This window comes from Rhinichthys klamathensis, unplaced genomic scaffold, assembly GCF_029890125.1.
Source record: "Rhinichthys klamathensis goyatoka isolate OS25496 unplaced genomic scaffold, OSU_Roscu_1.1 h1tg000132l_1, whole genome shotgun sequence".
Lineage (NCBI taxonomy): Eukaryota > Metazoa > Chordata > Actinopteri > Cypriniformes > Leuciscidae > Rhinichthys > Rhinichthys klamathensis.
The window spans coordinates 1,841,254-1,860,000 of record NW_026606667.1 but is presented as its reverse complement, the minus strand read 5'-3'; the positions used below and the strand labels follow the sequence as shown (position 1 = coordinate 1,860,000).

The 18,747-nt window shown below is 39.6% G+C and overlaps 1 protein-coding gene across 1 annotated transcript in view; it reads left to right on the top strand.

The window, feature by feature from the left end:
- The window catches only part of eng (endoglin), a 67,559-nt gene that overhangs the window by 41,453 nt on the left and 7,359 nt on the right, over positions 1–18,747 (top strand). Inside the window, exons 5-11 of the mRNA XM_056256747.1 lie at positions 5,537–5,717; positions 5,807–5,978; positions 6,882–6,981; positions 7,100–7,286; positions 8,659–8,804; positions 10,131–10,352; positions 10,440–10,503. Coding sequence (XP_056112722.1) covers positions 5,537–5,717; positions 5,807–5,978; positions 6,882–6,981; positions 7,100–7,286; positions 8,659–8,804; positions 10,131–10,352; positions 10,440–10,503 — 1,072 coding nt within the window. The remainder of the gene's footprint in view (positions 1–5,536; positions 5,718–5,806; positions 5,979–6,881; positions 6,982–7,099; positions 7,287–8,658; positions 8,805–10,130; positions 10,353–10,439; positions 10,504–18,747) is intronic.

Below are 18,747 nucleotides of genomic sequence, written 5' to 3'. Positions count from 1 at the left end.
CGCTATGACAATTTGTTTTCTTCAATTTGCTCTTTCCACCGTCGAACCTTGTTAACCTTTATTAGATTGCTGTGAAACAAAGCACACTGGAGTTACAGTGCAAAACCAAAACGTTTATGAAATTCGGCTACGAATGTGACTGACTTCCAAAACCAGGATGCAAAATATTTAAAATGTAGTGTTTTATGATGGGCTGGGGGAGACATGCGCTGTCTTGAGTCTGGAGAAACAGCATGTTCTTATCAATTAGTGCTGCGCGATTAATCATGTCGCAATCGCGATGTTAAGCCTATGCGGTTATATGACGCAAAATGCTGCGATTTTATATGAAATAAAGGAATTAGGCCTGTTAATGCAATATTGGTTAATTTTTGTCATCCTTTGGCTAGTGTTACATGATCCCGCTCTTATTCATGCACCTATGGACAGGTGTTGAAAATTAGCACATGTGCTATAACACTTTAAACAATGCATCTGGTTCATCCAATGTTATTGCTATGTCCATATTAAATAAAAAAATAAATAAAAATAAATGCTTAAACCATTCTTTCGCGACAAGACAAAAAAGATTGCGTTGACTGTGACACACACACACACACACAGTTCACCTGTTAGACAGGAATGTCCAGACATTTTTATCCAGACATCAATGGCTTATTGATCATTATAGGTGTTATTAATCATTTAGTTGTTGTTGCTAGTTTGAGTTGAGAAATACACATTTCAGCATTATCACTAATCTGTGTGTGCATTTTCCTTGAGAAACAAACAAGTTCTCTCATGAAACCATTTGTTATTTATATCGCAATCGCAAAATTGACCTCAATAATCGCAATATGACATTTTCCCCAAATCGTGCAGCCCTATTATCACTGAGACACGAATAAACACCGCTGACCGTTTCCAAGCCCACACAGGGAAGGTTGTACGGTTTATATACAGAATATATCAACACTATTTTAACCTCAAATCTCTGCGTTTTGATGTCTTTAACTAGTCTGTATTGACAACATGAACAAAATAATTGTTGCGGGTCAGGTTAGGACAGGTTTAGACTGTAATTATAGATTATCAATTAGAGCTAGAATTACATGCAAATATTTTTATTACTGAAATAAATTAACTTTCGAGTTTCACCTGTACTACGGTATTTTCATGTAATATTCAACAAACAAAGCAAAAGTTACAAAGAACAGATTGTGCCTAAAAATACAATTCCTTTAGAAAGTTAAGCCTTGTGAACACTCCCCGATCGGGTCACATGCTCCAGAGGCATGCGACCTCTGGCATATATAGCAATTGTAAGTCGCTTTGGATAAAAGCGTCAGCTAAATGAATAAAACAAATTTTTTTTAAAAGCCCTCACACTCCTGTTTTGTCTCGTCTGTGTGCCTTGTTTCATGTGCTTTAATGTCATGTTTTGTCTTGTGATGTGTTGCATGCAGCTTGTGTTTTTCACTGGCTGTGTGCTTTCATGTTGTCATGTTTTGTGTGAACACGTGGCTTATGAGTGTTCATGTCTCGTTTGTGTGAGCACATGGCTGGTGATTTGCTTTACTGCCAATGTTTTTGTGTTTTTTTGTCATGTTTGGTGTAAGCACAGCGTTTCCTTGTGCCATGTGATCTCCTGTCGATTGTATAACCACGCCCATCTTGTTACCTGATTATTGATTAATTTGCCCCACCTGTCCTCCCTCGTTACCCTCTTTTGTTTGCTTCCCTATTTATTCTCCTTGTGTTTGCAGTCCTGTGCTGTTTCGTCGTCATAATTCTACCCATCTATGTTCATCCTGTGTGTGTTGCCAAGTCTAATCAAGTCAAGTCTTTCTTGTTTCCCCCCTAGGGGTAGTTTTTGTTTGTATTTTGTTTTATGTTATTATCATTAAAAACCCATTGTCCTGCACTTGAGTCCTTGCTACTTTCATCACACCCAATCCCTGACACCAACAACTTCCGCTGAAGGTGTTCCTTTAAGGGAATATGGCCAGGAGGTCCGAAAGGAGTCCCGTCTAATCACTTTCACAAAATCAACCCCACATGCCACCAGGGAGGCTGACCTGGACTAATTTACTGGCCTAGTCTTTGCCAACAGCCCGTCTGTTTCCTAAACAGAGTCTTCAACATTATCTGCCTCACTTCTGTCAGGACCACTCTCGTCGAATACTATTGACAATTAGCATACAGTTTGGATTTGGCGGTATGGTTTTGTTCTGGGCAAGAACAACCTGTGCATCCATGTAGGCTAGTATGGATAAGAGCAGCAATAACCCCCCTTAGGGTAAACAGAACAGAACCAACATGAATGTATTGCAGATATCATTAATTCAAGATACAACATAATTCGAGAATTTATTCTGATTCAAGGGGAATCAGAATGCCAAATCCTGACTGACGAGAGGAGGAGCTGGGGGGGGGGGAGTAGGGTAATTAGCTCCTGAGAAACGAGACGAGCTGGGGAGGGAGGAGGGCAATCAGCTCCTGAGAAACGAGAGGAGCTGGGGAGGGTAATTAGCTCCTGAGAAACGAGAGAAGCTGGGGAGGGAGGAGGGTAATCAGCTCCTGAGAAACGAGAGGAGCTGGGGAGGGAGGAGGGCAATCAGCTCCTGAGAAATGAGAGGAGCTGGGGAGGGAGGAGGGTAATCAGCTCCTGAGAAATGAGAGGAGCTGGGGAGGGTAATTAGCTCCTGTGAAATGAGAGGAGCTGGAGAGGGAGGAGGGTAATTAGCTCCTGAGAAACGAGAGGAGCTGGAGAGGGAGGAGGGTAATTAGTAGAGCTGGGTTTCGATTCAAATTTCAAGAATCGATTCGATTCCGATTCTCAAGATCTTGAATCGATTATCATTATTCGATCCGATCTGATCCGATTTTCGAGATTTAGATAAGTGTTTTTGTTTTTTCCAGCTGTTACCTGAATTACAAGACTGTAGTTATGCAACATATTGATACTATTAGGCTATTATAGACATTTAACTGCTTGTTTTGAACTTCATGCATGTGTATTGAATGTTAAACAAGTTCATAATGATAACAAACAAGACTGTTTATTATCGTGGTGATGTAGCCAGCCTACAGAGGCTTCGCACAGACAGTGAATGAGAGAGATCGGCAGAGCGCGTCCGATTACCTGCGTCTGTCTTTGAAGTCATATGTATTCGTGAAAAAGGTTGTCGTGTCAAAGGAAAGCGAAATATTTGTCGTATCATCCTTTTAACGTTCATGTCACGGGTATTTACCATAAATGCGCGTCAGGAGCAGCGCTGGTCAGCATTCCACAGCGCGAGGAAGCCGCGGGGAAATAAAATCAGCGAGTCACGCATTGAATCAATGCCATATTGGTCTATAAGTGAAGCATCAGCTTCAGCGTTACCCATGCGACGCATTGCTGCTCAGCTGAGCCTTGAAAAGTGGAACTCAAAGTTAAAAATAATTAACACCTTGTTTCATTACATCTCTTTTAATGAATCAGCTTTTTTGAACGTGTTCGTTGAATGAACGAATGACTCACTTAAAGCCCGTTGTTGTAACAGTGTGCGCGCTGAGTGAAAGCCTTTCAATGCGCATACAGGGATCTCCCAGTCTTGGCAAGTTAAAGTTCACGGGGAAAATGTAAGCCTATTATTAAATCGATCCTCTGAGTTACGGATCGATCTTTAGAAATTAATATGAAAATCGATTCAGAATTGGTGAATCGATTTTTTCAACACAGCCCTAGTAATTAGCTCCTGAGAAACGAGAGGAGCTGGGGAGGGTAATTAGCTCCTGAGAAACGAGAGGAGCTGGGGAGGGTAATTAGCTCCTGAGAAACGAGAGGAGCTGGGGAGGGTAATTAGCTCATGAGAAACAAGAGGAGCTGGGGAGGGAGGAGGGTAATTAGTTCCTGAGAAACGAGAGGAGCTGGGGAGGGAGGAGGGTAATTAGCTCCTAAGAAACACGATAGCTGCTGATAACACTGAAGGAGCTTATATATGTATACAGTGATAGGCGTCATATTCCTATAGGTAGACGTGGATCAGCTGAGAGTCAGCTGATGCGAGCTTGTCTAACGTGACCTGCCAGAACCGTAGCTACGCTTGATTTGTGTAGGCATTCGATAGGGAGGACTGCATATAGTGGCATTAATCGTTCACAGACCAGATCATAGAGACGGGCATCCTGGAGAGTAGAACTCAGCATAGCGCTTTCTAACCCTTGCAAATGAGGGGAGTACCTCTACTCGATCCTGGATCTACACAGTGCTTCAAGTCCTGTGAAGGCTGGGCACTCTTAAAAGGGACCCTAATAAGGGGAGCGCCTCCAGCTCTAGGGCTGATCTAACAGGGAGGCGTCGTGAGAGTCCTTCGACCTTCCGACCAGACTTAGGAAGCTAAGTATTCATACAGAGCGATTCTCAGATAGATTCTGGAACACTATGCTCAAACTGATAAGAATTATCCAGGCTCTGGGCTAGAATCAGTGAGGCTCAATGGGGGCCTGCAACGTTATACCTATTGCCTTTGCCATGCTAAGCATCCAACTCGTTGGGGAGCGCGCCTACAAGGAGGCCTGTTAAGGCAAGCCTCAGATGCCAGGTGCTCTCACAGACATTTCTGTGGGCCTGGTTATACTTATTTAACATTGCCAACAGAAAGTACTCAGGATACTATCGACCCTTTAAAGCAGTGGTTCTCAATCCTGGTCCTGGGGAGCCACTGCTCTGCACAGTTTGTATGTCTCCCTCATTTAACACACCTGATTCAGATCATCAACTCGTTAGGAAAGAGCTTTATAACTGAAGTGGGTGTGTCAGATAAAGGAGACATATAAAATGTGCAGAGCAGTGGCTCCCTAGGACCAAGATTGAGAACCACTGCTTTAAAGCAAGGGGAGTACAATCTTACGCTACCAGACTATCTAGGAGCCCTACTGTAAGGCCCACAGCTTCGAATGTCACAGGCGTTACTCAGGAGAACATACTCAACCATCCCAAATGGTAGGGAGTAACTAATCTGTCTCTACCTGAGCCTGGGTGGTGAAGGATGAAAACATACAAGCTATGAGTTGCAAAGTACTCTAAATAATGACCCTAACAAGGGGAGTACTATCAGCTCTAACAGTACGCAGTACTACCAACAGCTCTAAATGTGTGGGGCAGCGAGGCTGTGAGGGTTCAGGTGGTAAATCCTCTTTACCCTCATCAGCCATCTCCTGCTCTTTTGGGCTGGTTGCCAGCAGAGATCCTCTTGGATCTCCACGATCTGAGTCTCCGCTCTACCTCATCGGGACCCGAACCTTTCGAAAGGGAACTTAATAAACATTCCTTTTCAAATGTTCTTCTGGGCAGATGAAGCAGACAGACACTGCCATCTAGGAGAGAGTGCCTGACTGTAATTCACAGGCTTTAAACAGTAGTAAAAAGTTTATATCAAGTAATTGTTTTATTATTTGGATTTAGTGTTTTGAGCCTCTGCACCACAGACACAGACTGGCCTGCATGTGGAGACTGAAGCAGATTTATATTGTGTCTTTTCCTTAAAGGAAACTCCCATCTATTTCACAGGTGACGAATGGGACTTCAATAAAGTTTTTGGGAGGAGGATCTCCGTCTCATCCGCCAGAAGTTGTGCCGTCGGCAGACGGAGATTCTGAACTTCTGAAATGGGCCGCAGATACATATGGAGGAGTCACGTCCTTCACCACGGCACGACATCCCAGTAACGTCATTTTCACTGGGATTAAGGGTAAGATCAGACTCTCTGCTGCTTCATTGGCTCTGAAGTCGTGTGTGTTATCATTGATCCAATCATTTGTGAAACGCTGCCTCTTCCAGGCAAGCTCTTCCAGCGACCCTCCACATGTGACCTGCAGCCGGAAACACCAGCAGATAAACACTTCATCAACCTGGAGCTGTTCGAGCCATCCAATGAGCTGCAATCGTGTTACATGAAGCATCCTGGAGAACAGCTGCACGTGATTAATATTCCTGACGACATCAAAATAAGGTCAGTGTCATCTTGTAAGGTTTCTAAAAATGCCATGCCAAAATAAGTGTCCTCTATTTCTGTGTGACATTCTATTGGTCCAAAATGCTTCTTCATTGGTTACCAGCACTGTACCTTTTAGTTCCATCTGACCTCCTGTCACATCTTCCAATGAATCTCTTCTGTCTACACTACCAGTCAAAAGTTTGAAATAATTAAAGTGCCCCTATTATGCTATTTTAGGTCCCTAATTTTGCGTTAAAGGTCTCCTACAATAGGTTTAAATGCATCTAAGGTCAATTTTCTCGTAATATCCACTACAGCATCAGCTCTTATCTCTCAGTGTCTGAAACGCTTCGGTCAAGGATTCAGTCTCTCTAAACTCCGCCTCTCTGAGAGCTGCTCTGCTCTGATTGGTCAGATGGTCCAGTCTGCTGTGATTGGTCAGAAGCTGAACGCTCATTATCATATCTGAATCTCAGCTCTTGATATACAGTGATACGAACAGTAACGATGGCGTTGGTTTTACCGTATCAATCTCAGAAAACAGCGTCTTCTCGACACGAACAACACAAACCAAACTCTTCCAGTCTCAGATACACTACAGTGTTTGAGGGCGGAGCTAAGAGACGCTGCTCAGCCAATCAAGCCAACAGACTGCAAATTTGTTACATCGTTAAGTAGGTATGTAACATGAACTGATGACTCGTTTCAGTTCATCGGTTCTTTCTTTTAGGAGACAAAAACTCCATTTATCTGCACTTTAATCTTTGAAAATTTTCTGAATGTTTACATTCACAAACAGCTTTATTACACACTACATGAAAGGTCATATCTAAAAGAGCATAATAGGGGCACTATAAATGCAGACTTGAACATAAGGACATCTTTCAAAAACATTAAAAGTGTGTCATTTTCTTTCAGGCATGTGTCTTTGCATTTGTCATCTGAGTCTAAACTGTTCCTCAGAGGTCCACCAAACACTGAGTGGAAAATCCACTCGAGTCACGACATCAAATGTTGGGTGAGAATGATCATCAAAAATGAACTACAAAATAAGTACCGTTTTTATGGTAGAACCTAATAAATAAAACGACAGACATCCTGCATATCAGCTTCTAATGCATCTTTCCTTCCTACAGTCCAACAATCTTATAATCTTGAATGACCTGAGATTACCCCCGAGGGGAAACGTTTCAGATGAGGCTGGAGACATCAGACAGAAGGCTATGAAATACTACGACGGCACGTCCATCAACAGCTACTCTGAGATCCGTCTGAACGCGCCACACATCCAGCTGTGGATCAGTGACTACACCAGCCCCTCAGGTAATGCAATGTGGATTTACAATCTCCCTCAAATATGGTGAACGGAAGTTTGCTTGCTTACTTGACGCGTGAGAACAAACCTCATTGGTCCCCGCGCATCAATCAAGTACGTTTTAGCTTCCGTTTATCATATTTGAGTGCTCTATGAATACCCGATTCAAGATATCAGGGCAAAAATGCCCCTGTCTGATTTGTGTCTCGTATAATATTATAGCACACGAGGGCTGTTTTTGTCCCGAATAGCATGTCCAAATGTGATATTGATTTTATAGAACAGTTCAATAAACAAGAAGCGATTTCTGAGAAATGCAGTTGAAAGTGGATCGGACCGAGCACCAAAACACACTTCTAGCCAATCAGCTGTAAGGGGCGTGTCCACTCATTAGGGGGAGGTGCCTATGTTGCATAGTATTTTTGTGAATTTAGGGGCGGGGCTATAAAGATAGGTGTGTTTTGGTGATTTCAAATATCAACAGCGTTTCTCAGAAATCGCTTACTGCACCTTTAAAGTCCCCCTGTGGTGAAAATCAAGCGTTGTTTATGTGTCTATGTGGTGTTTTTAATACGCTTTAAGACACACCATGTGTAAATTCATAAGTCGACAGCATTGCTGAGTATTTTCTGCTTAAAACTGCAGTGAAGTCTCAAAAACACGGTTTGAAATCGCTGGTGTTTCTGACGTCACAAACGACCTTGTAACCAATCAGATCAACGTGTGATCGTCAACCAGTGGATCTCTGAGCTGAGTGAGTGAGTGGAGGCGGGGCTCATTTGCATATTCATAGAACCAATGAGGCAAGGGTGTCGAGTTAGATTCAAGCTATTTTAAGGCATGAAGAATTTTTATCAAGTAAAAAACGTTTAAATATGTCATTTTGGTGATCAAAGATGAGTTTTAAGGGATACAATTATTGACTACAGGGGGACTTTAATATTGGGTTCTTTTAGACACAATATTGTATGTTTTTGCTCAATTTTGCCAATGAAAACATTACCTATAAATCAATCAATCGGGTGAACCAATGATTCAATGACTCATTCATAAAGAGAGCCATTTACTTCTGAATGAATCAGCTGTTTGAACAAATCGAATGAATTAATGATTCAATGACTCATTCATAAAGAGAGCCATTTAACCAGTTCGAATCATGTCCATGTTCACGTAGCAAGTTCGTACCATTCCGATGAAGAAAAAAAAAAAAAAAAAAAATTCCGAGAGGTCAATCTGTTGAATGCGTACTAACATGCATGAAAACATGCGCATGTTGATTTGCCGCTGTCGTCTTTTCCGACACACGTGTGCCGCTCAAGTGTTCCTGTAAAGCGTTATTACTGTACATCTCACTGTGTCATCACTGTTTCTGTGCCGCAGGACCAGCAGAAGGGCAGCTCACGACACCGGCACCCACTTCTAAATCAGCGGCTCTTTTTGAGATGCTGTTGTTCTCGTCTCCAGACTTCAGGTCACCTCTGGATTCCAGCAGCAAAGTTCTGAGTGACAAGAGGGTCTATGCGGAGGTAGATCGGTCTCATGTGTTCAAGGCTCATATTCTACATTTATTATACGTGCATTGTGATGCATGAGCCATCGTCGCAGCGTTCAGTCACTAGCATGTTAATGCGCTCCCCATTCAATGTCTAAACAACTACTGTTATTATTGATATTATTATTATTATTGATGTTGTGGTTAATAGTAATAATACAATAATTATTATTATTCAAAATATATATACGTTTTTAATTATAAAAATTTCACAAATAACATCAAATACATTACCTTAGCATTTTGGATACTAATACTAAATTACAATACTAATATTTATGGTTGTCTTAATTTCTTAGGTTATTGTATTATTAAAATGAAAATATTTTATTTTATTAGTATTTAGTATTATTTTATTAGTATTTAAATTATACATTTTAATTAAATAAAGAAATATATTGTTGTTGAAATAATACGATTGCACTTTAAAATAAAAAACTATTATTTGAAAATAAATAATAATAATAATATTTTACAATACAGTACAATTACAATATTAATATTTATGATTGTCTTAATTTCTTTGCCTTCAATTACTTTGCGTATTATTGTTATTATTTGTATTATTCAAAAAATATTTAATTTTTAATTATTATTTATTAAATAAATAAATAAATATACTACTGTTGCAACAATACTATTGTACTGTCAAATAAAATAAATAAATAATAATAATAATTATTATTATTATTATTTTATTTTAAATACCCAACAGTAAAATGACAATACTATTAATTTTTGTTATTTTTTTCTTTTGCTTTCAAATGTTAAACTGTATAGTTTTTATTTTGGCCACTGGGAGACCTCACATCTTCTCTTTTGATTTATAAATGATTCTCATTGCAAATTTGGAAATCTGATCTCTTTTCAAAGACGACATTTGGCAGATTATTGCTGAAGTGAATTTTTTTTTCAAAAGCGAACTTAAAAAAAGTGAAAAATCTAAACGAGTTGTGTTCAAAATTTGAGCCTGATACCTCAAAAAATGAGCTTTCAATAAGATGTTGTTCGTCTGCAGTACCAAACGCTTCCACTAGATGAAATTCGTCTCATTTTTGACCGCGATGACTATTTTTTTCAGGACCATTTAACCTGTTTATTTTTTGTGTTCACATAGCAAGTGCCAAAACGTTTACCAAGTTTCGTACAATTCCGACGTAGAACATTAAAAAAAAAAAAAAAAAAAAAAAATTCGGCAAAAGTGACCGAAGAGCACGAGAGGTTATCAAATGTCAAGTTTATTGATTGAGGTTCTGTATGCATGTACACCACAGTTTTAGTTTGTCTTTCTCTTCACCAGATCTCCCATCCGATCATCGAAGGGATCCCGTTCAGCATCAAGGTCAGCCGGTGTTGGGTTCGATCCACGCCAGTGGTGAGGAAAATATCGCTCAAAGAGGAGTCGTGTTTCAACGACTGCCCCAACAAGCTCAGGTTCTCCTTCGAGATGCTCCAGGACCTGCCGTCCAGCTCGTGGGACCTCGAATGCACAGTTCAACTTTGTTTTGCCACGCATCATGGGGTTTGTGGAGCTCTGTTGTGCAAAAATGACTCTCTCCAAAGCCCATATTATACAATCATCTCTTCTCGTTTTCTTTTGTGATCTTAGTTTTGTGACAAAGAAACACAAGTCAAGAGGAACTTGCAGGTCAAGCCATATATACCGAACCCAAGTGAGTACGACTTACAAAACATCTCATTTCATCTCAAATATTTCTCAAGAGCACCAAGAAAAAAAGTTAAAAGTCCATTTAAAGCGCAATGCTCAGTGTTTAAATTGATTAAGTCAATAACTACTGGTTTGGTATTGTAATAATACTAGTGATCAGATGATTTTTTTAATTATCAGCATCAGCATATCCGTTTTACTGTTTGCTTATAAGTGTCGGAAACGGGACTTTTATTTTGACATGATCCTTTCTAGTCAAAATTTTTACAACTTCTTTATTCATAAAAAAAAATATTACAATAGGATTACAGAATCAAGAAGTTGCAAATCTGTTTTTTTTTCCCGATCAAGATCAAATTAATTGTTTTCATATTGATTCATATTCTAATTATTTATTTCTAATTTCACTGCAAGTATTATTTACTACCTTTAAATTAAATATTGTGATGTGAAATCCAATATGGCTTTATATTATTATTATTAAAAAACATTTTATTAAAATTGTATTTAAATTATAAAAAAAAAAAAATAGTAAAATATATATATAAACTACTGTTGCAATAATGCTATTGTACTGTCAAATAAAAAACAAGTATTTAATAATAATAATAATTTTATTTTAAAGGAACAACAGTAAAATGACAATACTATTAATTTTTTTTCTTTCAAATGTTCAAGATCAAATCAATTCTTTTCATATTGATTAATTTTCTTATGATTTATTTCTAATTTAGTAAATATGTTAAGGATTAGTTTCACTGCAACTATTATTTGCTATCTTTAAATTAAATATTGTGATATCAATTATATTGTATATTTATATCGGCATTGGTAATTAAAACAAATCCACATTGACCGAATTCTATATAATACAATAGTAGCAAATGAGCAAATGTCCACAACATTTCTGAAATGTATTAATTTTTAGGATTTTTTCTTACTCTTCAGCCAATGACGAAGTGCTCAAATACTGACATTGTTTATCCTGTTAATTACGGCAATTAGCCAATCACAGCATTAAACGTCCTTAGCAAACTTTAAATAGCTTTTATGAAATGGCAGTATGATAACGCACACTAATGTTTAATTAATAGTTACAATAATTAACAACACTGTCCCAAGTTTAAGTCTTTCCAAGTATAGTTTCTCCCAATAATACACACACAATCGCAGTTGAAACCCATTTATTAAACACAGGTTTGTTGGGTCATCTGTGTGCGTCAGCTGCTGCATATTAATATCTCAGATATTCAGGAAACGTATGATAACCTTGAACCCCGTTATGCTGGATATCATTGAGTCCTAATTTGGAAACATACAGGAAATAAATCCTCCCATTGGTTGCATTGATTTGAGAGCGCAACAATGGGACGACACGCCATTTACAACAACTCCCATCTCGCCTCAGCAAAACTGGCTCCGTCACGTGATGGGGTCGGGATACGCGGACCGGAGAACGGGACGGGGGTGTTTATAGGAAGGCCTGCTCGATGACCTTGTGGCCGCAATCAGAAATAATGAGCCAGTAGGGGATTTATTGTGTCCGAGGTCTGGTATGCGTGGCCTTTCCGAAACACGGGGCCCGGGTCTCTATTGTCAGGAACACACAAAGAAGGGAAGGTGTTGTTCTTCAAAAGGGAAGACGAGTCCCCGGGAAGATGAGTCAAGAACAAACCCTCGCATTCCTCTCCGGCGGCGGCCGTAGCGAGAGCACACACACTGACACGGGGTCAGTTTCTGGAGGACTCTACGTGCTGGATCCGTCTTCAATGGACGAGGCTTCTGAAGCTCTTGTTTCCTCTTCTCCGGAGGCGTTCCTGACCTCTGAAGCGCTGTTTGTTTGTCCAGTGCTTTGATGCTCATCCGGAATAGGTAGTGGTCAACAGTTAGGGTGTATATAATGCTTTTGTGTTTTGTGTTTGCATTCGTTTGCTGCTTTTAAAGTCGCCCTGCAGTCAATAATTTTATAGAAAAAAAATATTTGAATCAACAAAAGCAAACTTTTAGCCTACAATGGTCTTTTTTTTTCTCAGAAGCTGCATCTGAATTACTTACTGACATTCTTTTAAGAAATAAAGTCATACGGGTTTGAAACAACATTGAGTATACTGTATGTAAATAAACAGAATTTTCATTTTTGGGCAAACTATCCCCAAAATATGAAATTTAGAGTATCATTTCATGTAAAAAAAATTATAAGAAACTAATACTGCCAGTAGGTGCCGGGAAATGAGTGAGTCATTGAATCATTCATTCATTCGATTTGTTCAAACAGCTGATTCGTTCAGAAGTAAATGGCTCTCTTTATAAATGAGTCATTGAATCATTGGTTCCTGATTGATTTGCTCAAGCTGCAGATTCATTCAGAAGTAAATGGCTCTCTTTATAAATGAGTCATTGAATCATTGGTTCCTGATTGATTCGCTCAAGCTGCAGATTCATTCAGAAGTAAATGGCTCTCTTTATAAATGAGTCATTGAATCATTGGTTCACCCGATTGATTCGCTCAAACTGCAGATTCATTCAGAAGTAAATGGCTCTCTTTATAAATGAGTCATTGAATCATTGGTTCACCCGATTGATTCACTCAAACTGCAGATTCATTCAGAAGTAAATGGCTCTCTATATAATTGAGTCATTGAATCATTGGTTCACCCGATTGATTCACTCAAACTGCAGATTCATTCAGAAGTAAATGGCTCTCTTTATAATTGAGTCATTGAATCATTGGTTCACCCGATTGATTCGCTCAAACTGCAGATTCATTCAGAAGTAAATGGCACTCTATATAAATGAGTCATTGAATCATTGGTTCACCCGATTGATTCGCTCAAACTGCAGATTCATTCAGAAGTAAATGGCTCTCTTTATAATTGAGTCATTGAATCATTGGTTCACCCGATTGATTCGCTCAAACTGCAGATTCATTCAGAAGTAAATGGCACTCTATATAAATGAGTCATTGAATCATTGGTTCACCCGATTGATTCGCTCAAACTGCAGATTCATTCAGAAGTAAATGGCACTCTATATAAATGAGTCATTGAATCATTGGTTCACCCGATTGATTCGCTCAAACTGCAGATTCATTCAGAAGTAAATGGCTTTCTTTATAATTGAGTCATTGAATCATTGGTTCACCCGATTGATTCACTCAAACTGCAGATTCATTCAGAAGTAAATGGCTCTCTATATAATTGAGTCATTGAATCATTGGTTCACACGATTGATTCACTCAAACTGCAGATTCATTCAGAAGTAAATGGCTCTCTTTATAATTGAGTCATTGAATCATTGGGTCACCCGATTGATTCGCTCAAACTGCAGATTCATTCAGAAGTAAATGGCACTCTATATAAATGAGTCATTGAATCATTGGTTCACCCGATTGATTCGCTCAAACTGCAGATTCATTCAGAAGTAAAGGGTTCTCTTTATAAATGAGTCATTGAATCATTGGTTCACCCGATTGATTCGCTCAAACTGCAGATTCATTCAGAAGTAAATTGGCACTCTATATAAATGAGTCATTGAATCATTGGTTCACCCGATTGATTCGCTCAAACTGCAGATACACAACAGTTCTACTATGGCTTTATAGGTAAATTTTTTTCATTGGCAAAATAGACGATGTTGTGTCTAAAATATCACAATATTAAAGTCCCCCTGTATAATTTTATCTCTTAAAACTCATCTTTGATCACCAAAATGACATATTTTTAAACATTTTCCTTGAAAAAAATTATAAAATAGCTTGAATGTAACTCTACACCCTTGCCTCATTTAGTATACGCAGTTCTATGAATATGCAAATGAGCGTCAGTATACTAGATCTGTGCATTTGATCTTAAAATGACAGCCGCCTAATAAACCTGCGATCCGTGTCATTAATCAAACAACAAAAGAATCATTCACTGCTCGTCGCTGAATAACTTAATCAGTGTCAGTACATATTTAATTCATACGGTGAAGACTATACAGAGTTTTAGTTTTACATTTGATTACTTTATTCAATTTCTGTAAGTTGGCTATTATTATAGGTTAAATTGTTTGTTTAATTTGTATGTTTCTATCTTGTATGTGTCCTATTGTTCATGGTATTACTGACTGTGTCAACTCACTGTTGTTTGTTGAAAGTGCAACTGCTCCGAAAACACAGATTAATGGTTCGGGGGTCATTTGGGGGTTTTATGAACGCATGGACAGAAGTCTAGGATCGGCACTGCGTATGGTTAGTCAGGAGTCACTGTGTTTTGGAGGATGCGAGTCCTTCCTGTTTGAGGGGTCGAAGGTCATCCCCTCCTGACCCCCTGCTAACCGTTTCCGGCCTGTGTTTGCTCAGCTCAGACTCTCTGACCAAACACACAAATAAAGCTGATATTTGGTGGAAGCTCTGCTGCTGACTTGGGGAAGAAAACAAAGAAAAAGGGACATAAAACAGACCCTTCCTCTGGCATCAAACCAAGAGTTCGTCAAGGCCCTTGGGAAGCGTATTAGAGCTGTTTTTGGTAAACACTCCCGCCGTCTTTGCAGAGGTGCTTGGCCTTTAGCAAACACCTCGCCATCAAACTGCACGATTACAGAGAGACGGACAACTGGAGCGAAAACAAGCAGCTGCCATTGACCTTCCCGCTTCCCATCATTGTCCCGGAGAGGAAGATGAGAGCGTGTGTGGAGCGGCGCACGTGAACACTGGAGGTCATACGCTGGATGTGTAACTAGAGAGCAAAGTGGAAACCACAGGAGTCAATCCACCCGGGAGACAGAAGATCAGCCTTAAACTCGCATGCCTGGACCACTGAAGTGCTGTCAGTGCTGGCGAGCAACTAGCTAAAGCTATTCATGCTACTAGCAACTAGCAAGTTAATAACTAATGATCAATGCAACGCAAGTGAATCAATCACAACTAACTAACTTTATTCTAGAGCTGCTGTAAAGCCTAAACAATCTCTGTGACTTTCATTTCCTATTATCACTGCAAAGTTGCTTTGAAAAAAATCAATATTGTTAAAAGCGCTGTATAAATGAAGGGGACTTGACTTGACTAGCTCAACTACTGCCCTGTTTAAAGGGAAGACGCAGATATTTCCCTGTGGTTTGGCCTCTCATTTACACAGTGTTGGGAAAGTTCACTTTCTACATGAACTAGTTCAAAGTTCAGTTCACAAACTTTAAAATGAACTAGTTCAGTTCATAGTTCATACTTCACAATTTTGAACTAAGTTCACGGTTCCAAAAAATGAACTAGTTCATAGTTCTTTTTTTAATTATTGCCACAACCCATTTACATCCACTACAGCAATTATTTTATCGGCGGGCAAAGTTTGCACAGAAATGTACGATTTTTCCCATCCTCACGACCTTGTCTTAAACTGATCATACGATGCGACGCCTCCTCGCTGCTGTGTCGAGCTCATGCTGCTTCTTGTCTTGATGACGCATGCGGGTCGGCCGCGGTGCGACACTGGTGACTGGTGTTGCCAGATTGGGTGTTTTTTTCGCTACATATTAAGGCCTGTTTACACGTGTTTTCGCCGGGTTTTCGCCTGGAAGGCTCTAGAGAAATCTGGCACCCTATTGAACGAAGTTAAACTTCACAGACACCAGAATGAACGCGTTCACAGTAACGTTCATCAGGCAGTGATTCAGTACGTCCAGTTCACGTTCGCCCAAAATATGAACGAGTTCAGGCACAACACTGCATTTACACCAAAACCCTGTTTTTATCACTGAAAACGATTATTTCTAAAAACTCCGGCCAAAGTGGAGATTTCTGATAACGCCGGTTATGTGTCGCCGTGTCGACTGGGTGAAACGGGGTTTTAGGTTCTCAAACGTCACATTATGCGCCAGAAAATGCTGAACGTCACGTGAGCGCCCAGTTTGGCAGAGTTATGATGGCGCTCGACGGCGGATTTATGCGGGTTGATGTAAACTAACTTTTTTGAAAGCGATGTTGTGTGCACGATGTTATTATTGAAAACGGAGGAGGAAAATATTAGTTTCTCTAAAGACCCGGCTATGTGTAAATGTGGCCTGCATTTGCCAGTAGCGTGACGGTAGTCTGGTTTTAAACGTGTAGGTTTTCCAGCAACAACACTGAGCAGGGAACCTTTAAAGGGGAAATGAAGCAGTCAACGTTAGACGTCGTCTTTTTCGTCTTTAGCTAAACACTTTAGCGTTAGCTAGTTCATGCTTACAGCTGTTAGCTAATAATGACTGTACCTAACGTTAGTTGTTCGTGGTCAAAACACCGTGGTGGATATTCACTGCCTTTAAACTAAAGCCAACCAACCCCGTGACGTCACAGGTTAGAATACTGCACCCTAGCCGCGAAAGATAACGTTTTTTCTTTGTTATGTTTACATTTGTCATGTTTCTTATATAATTGTTGATTATAGTGGAAATCCATCTTGTAAATCATGTAAACTTGATTGACTGCTTCATTTCCCCTTTAAGGGTCCAACTGGGGAAACTTTGTACCTTATTTTCCCCTGAAAGGTTCATACTTTAAGGGCTCATAATACGGTACTAACATGCAACTTTTGCAGAGTTAGTCAAGGTTTAAAGTCTCTTTAAGGGCCCTTCGCCATCAGGAGCTGGTTTACCATTCTGGGGCCCCAACATTACGTAACATTTTACTCTGAATTGCACAGTAATATTGAATAGAATTAAGTGAGACATTTAAAAATATATATTTGTTTAACTTTAAACTGCATAACAAAAATTGGAACTTGCTCCCTTAAGCTTTAAGATATAAACTTTCTTGGTTTTGTATTCATCAAGAGTCTTAATTTTGTCCATTGTCTTCAATATTCAAAGTCCATTTACAGTAGCTATGAGAACTTGAACAATTGTCGTCTTATTGTGAAATAGACGATCTGATATTCTGGTTTTCAAATGTGTGTTAGTGATTGTATTCAGTCTTTTAAACACTTTTATAATGATCATGTTAGATGATAACGGGTCATCGGCACCGTCATGTAATAGTTTTCTCTTCAGGGCAGAGAATCAGAGTTGTCGGATTTACAACACGCAAATTCATCCACTTCTCCCGAAAGACATGAACGTAAGTAGCCGGTGAACTGGGAGAAAAATAAAAAGTAAACTATTTAGAGACCGACACGGCGTATTTCTGATGTGAATAAAACATGGTGGCAAATTAGAAGGGTTTTAATTGGCGCGTACATAGACATCAGCGTGCAGACGCGGCCTTACCTATGTTTCACTCGTTTCAATTGAAACAGGCCCTGCCCTCCAAGGGGGGCCCCAACAGACCAGCAACATCCCGTTCATTTTCCCTAGGATATTGATTGTCAGCCATAATGTCTAAACCAATGTAGATTGACCACGAGCTACGAGGTTCTGAAGCGAAAGTTTCTGCTCCTATAAAAGCCACAAGCTACGAAATCAACCTTGTTATTTGAAATCTTCTGGAGAAATACTACACTACCCACAATTCTATTCAGACGTCTCTGATTGGTTGAAGTCGCGGTTACCATGGCGACGTTTACCACCCCCGCGAACGGCTTAAGCGATCTGAAGTGTAATATCGGTAGTTTGTGTGTTTATATCTTTGCCAGGCTGTCCACCATGCTGAAATAACGCGGAGCCCATCGTTATTTATGATACGTTCGGTTCAGTGTTAGTCAGACACTTTTTCTTCTTTGCTTTTGTTAAATAATTCAAGTTGAGGGAATGTTTGAGCTGTTTTTTTTAAGTCAGCCCAGACAGCTGAAAATATATTGCGCAAAATCAATGAGGCAGTGAAGTTGCCCTGCGTGAAAGGGCGAGGCTTATTCCAACGTAAAACGCTGTATAATTGTATATAGTTTTTATCAAATAAGGTTGGATTATTTCTATGTTGAGCTGCCTGTTCATGAAGCTGAAAGTGCACGTAATAAAATAATATACCATTGATGCAAACCAACAGGAATCCGTGCTTTTTCTGCTCTATTATGTTTATGTTTTATGTGGGTAGGGCCCCATATTAGTTATTGAAACGGGCCCCCAGATGTTTAAGGCCGACGCTGTCAGCCTGCATTTTACAAACTAAATATGATTTATTTGTGATATATGACAAGCACTGAGCCAAAGCATGCACGCCGATTTGTTTAGTGTTAGTTCACCCAAAGATGAAAATGTCATCATTTACTCAGGTAACCTCATGTCGTTCCAAACCCATAAGACTTTCATGCATCTTCGGCACCCAAATTTGAAGATTTTAATTTTAATGCAATTTGAGAGA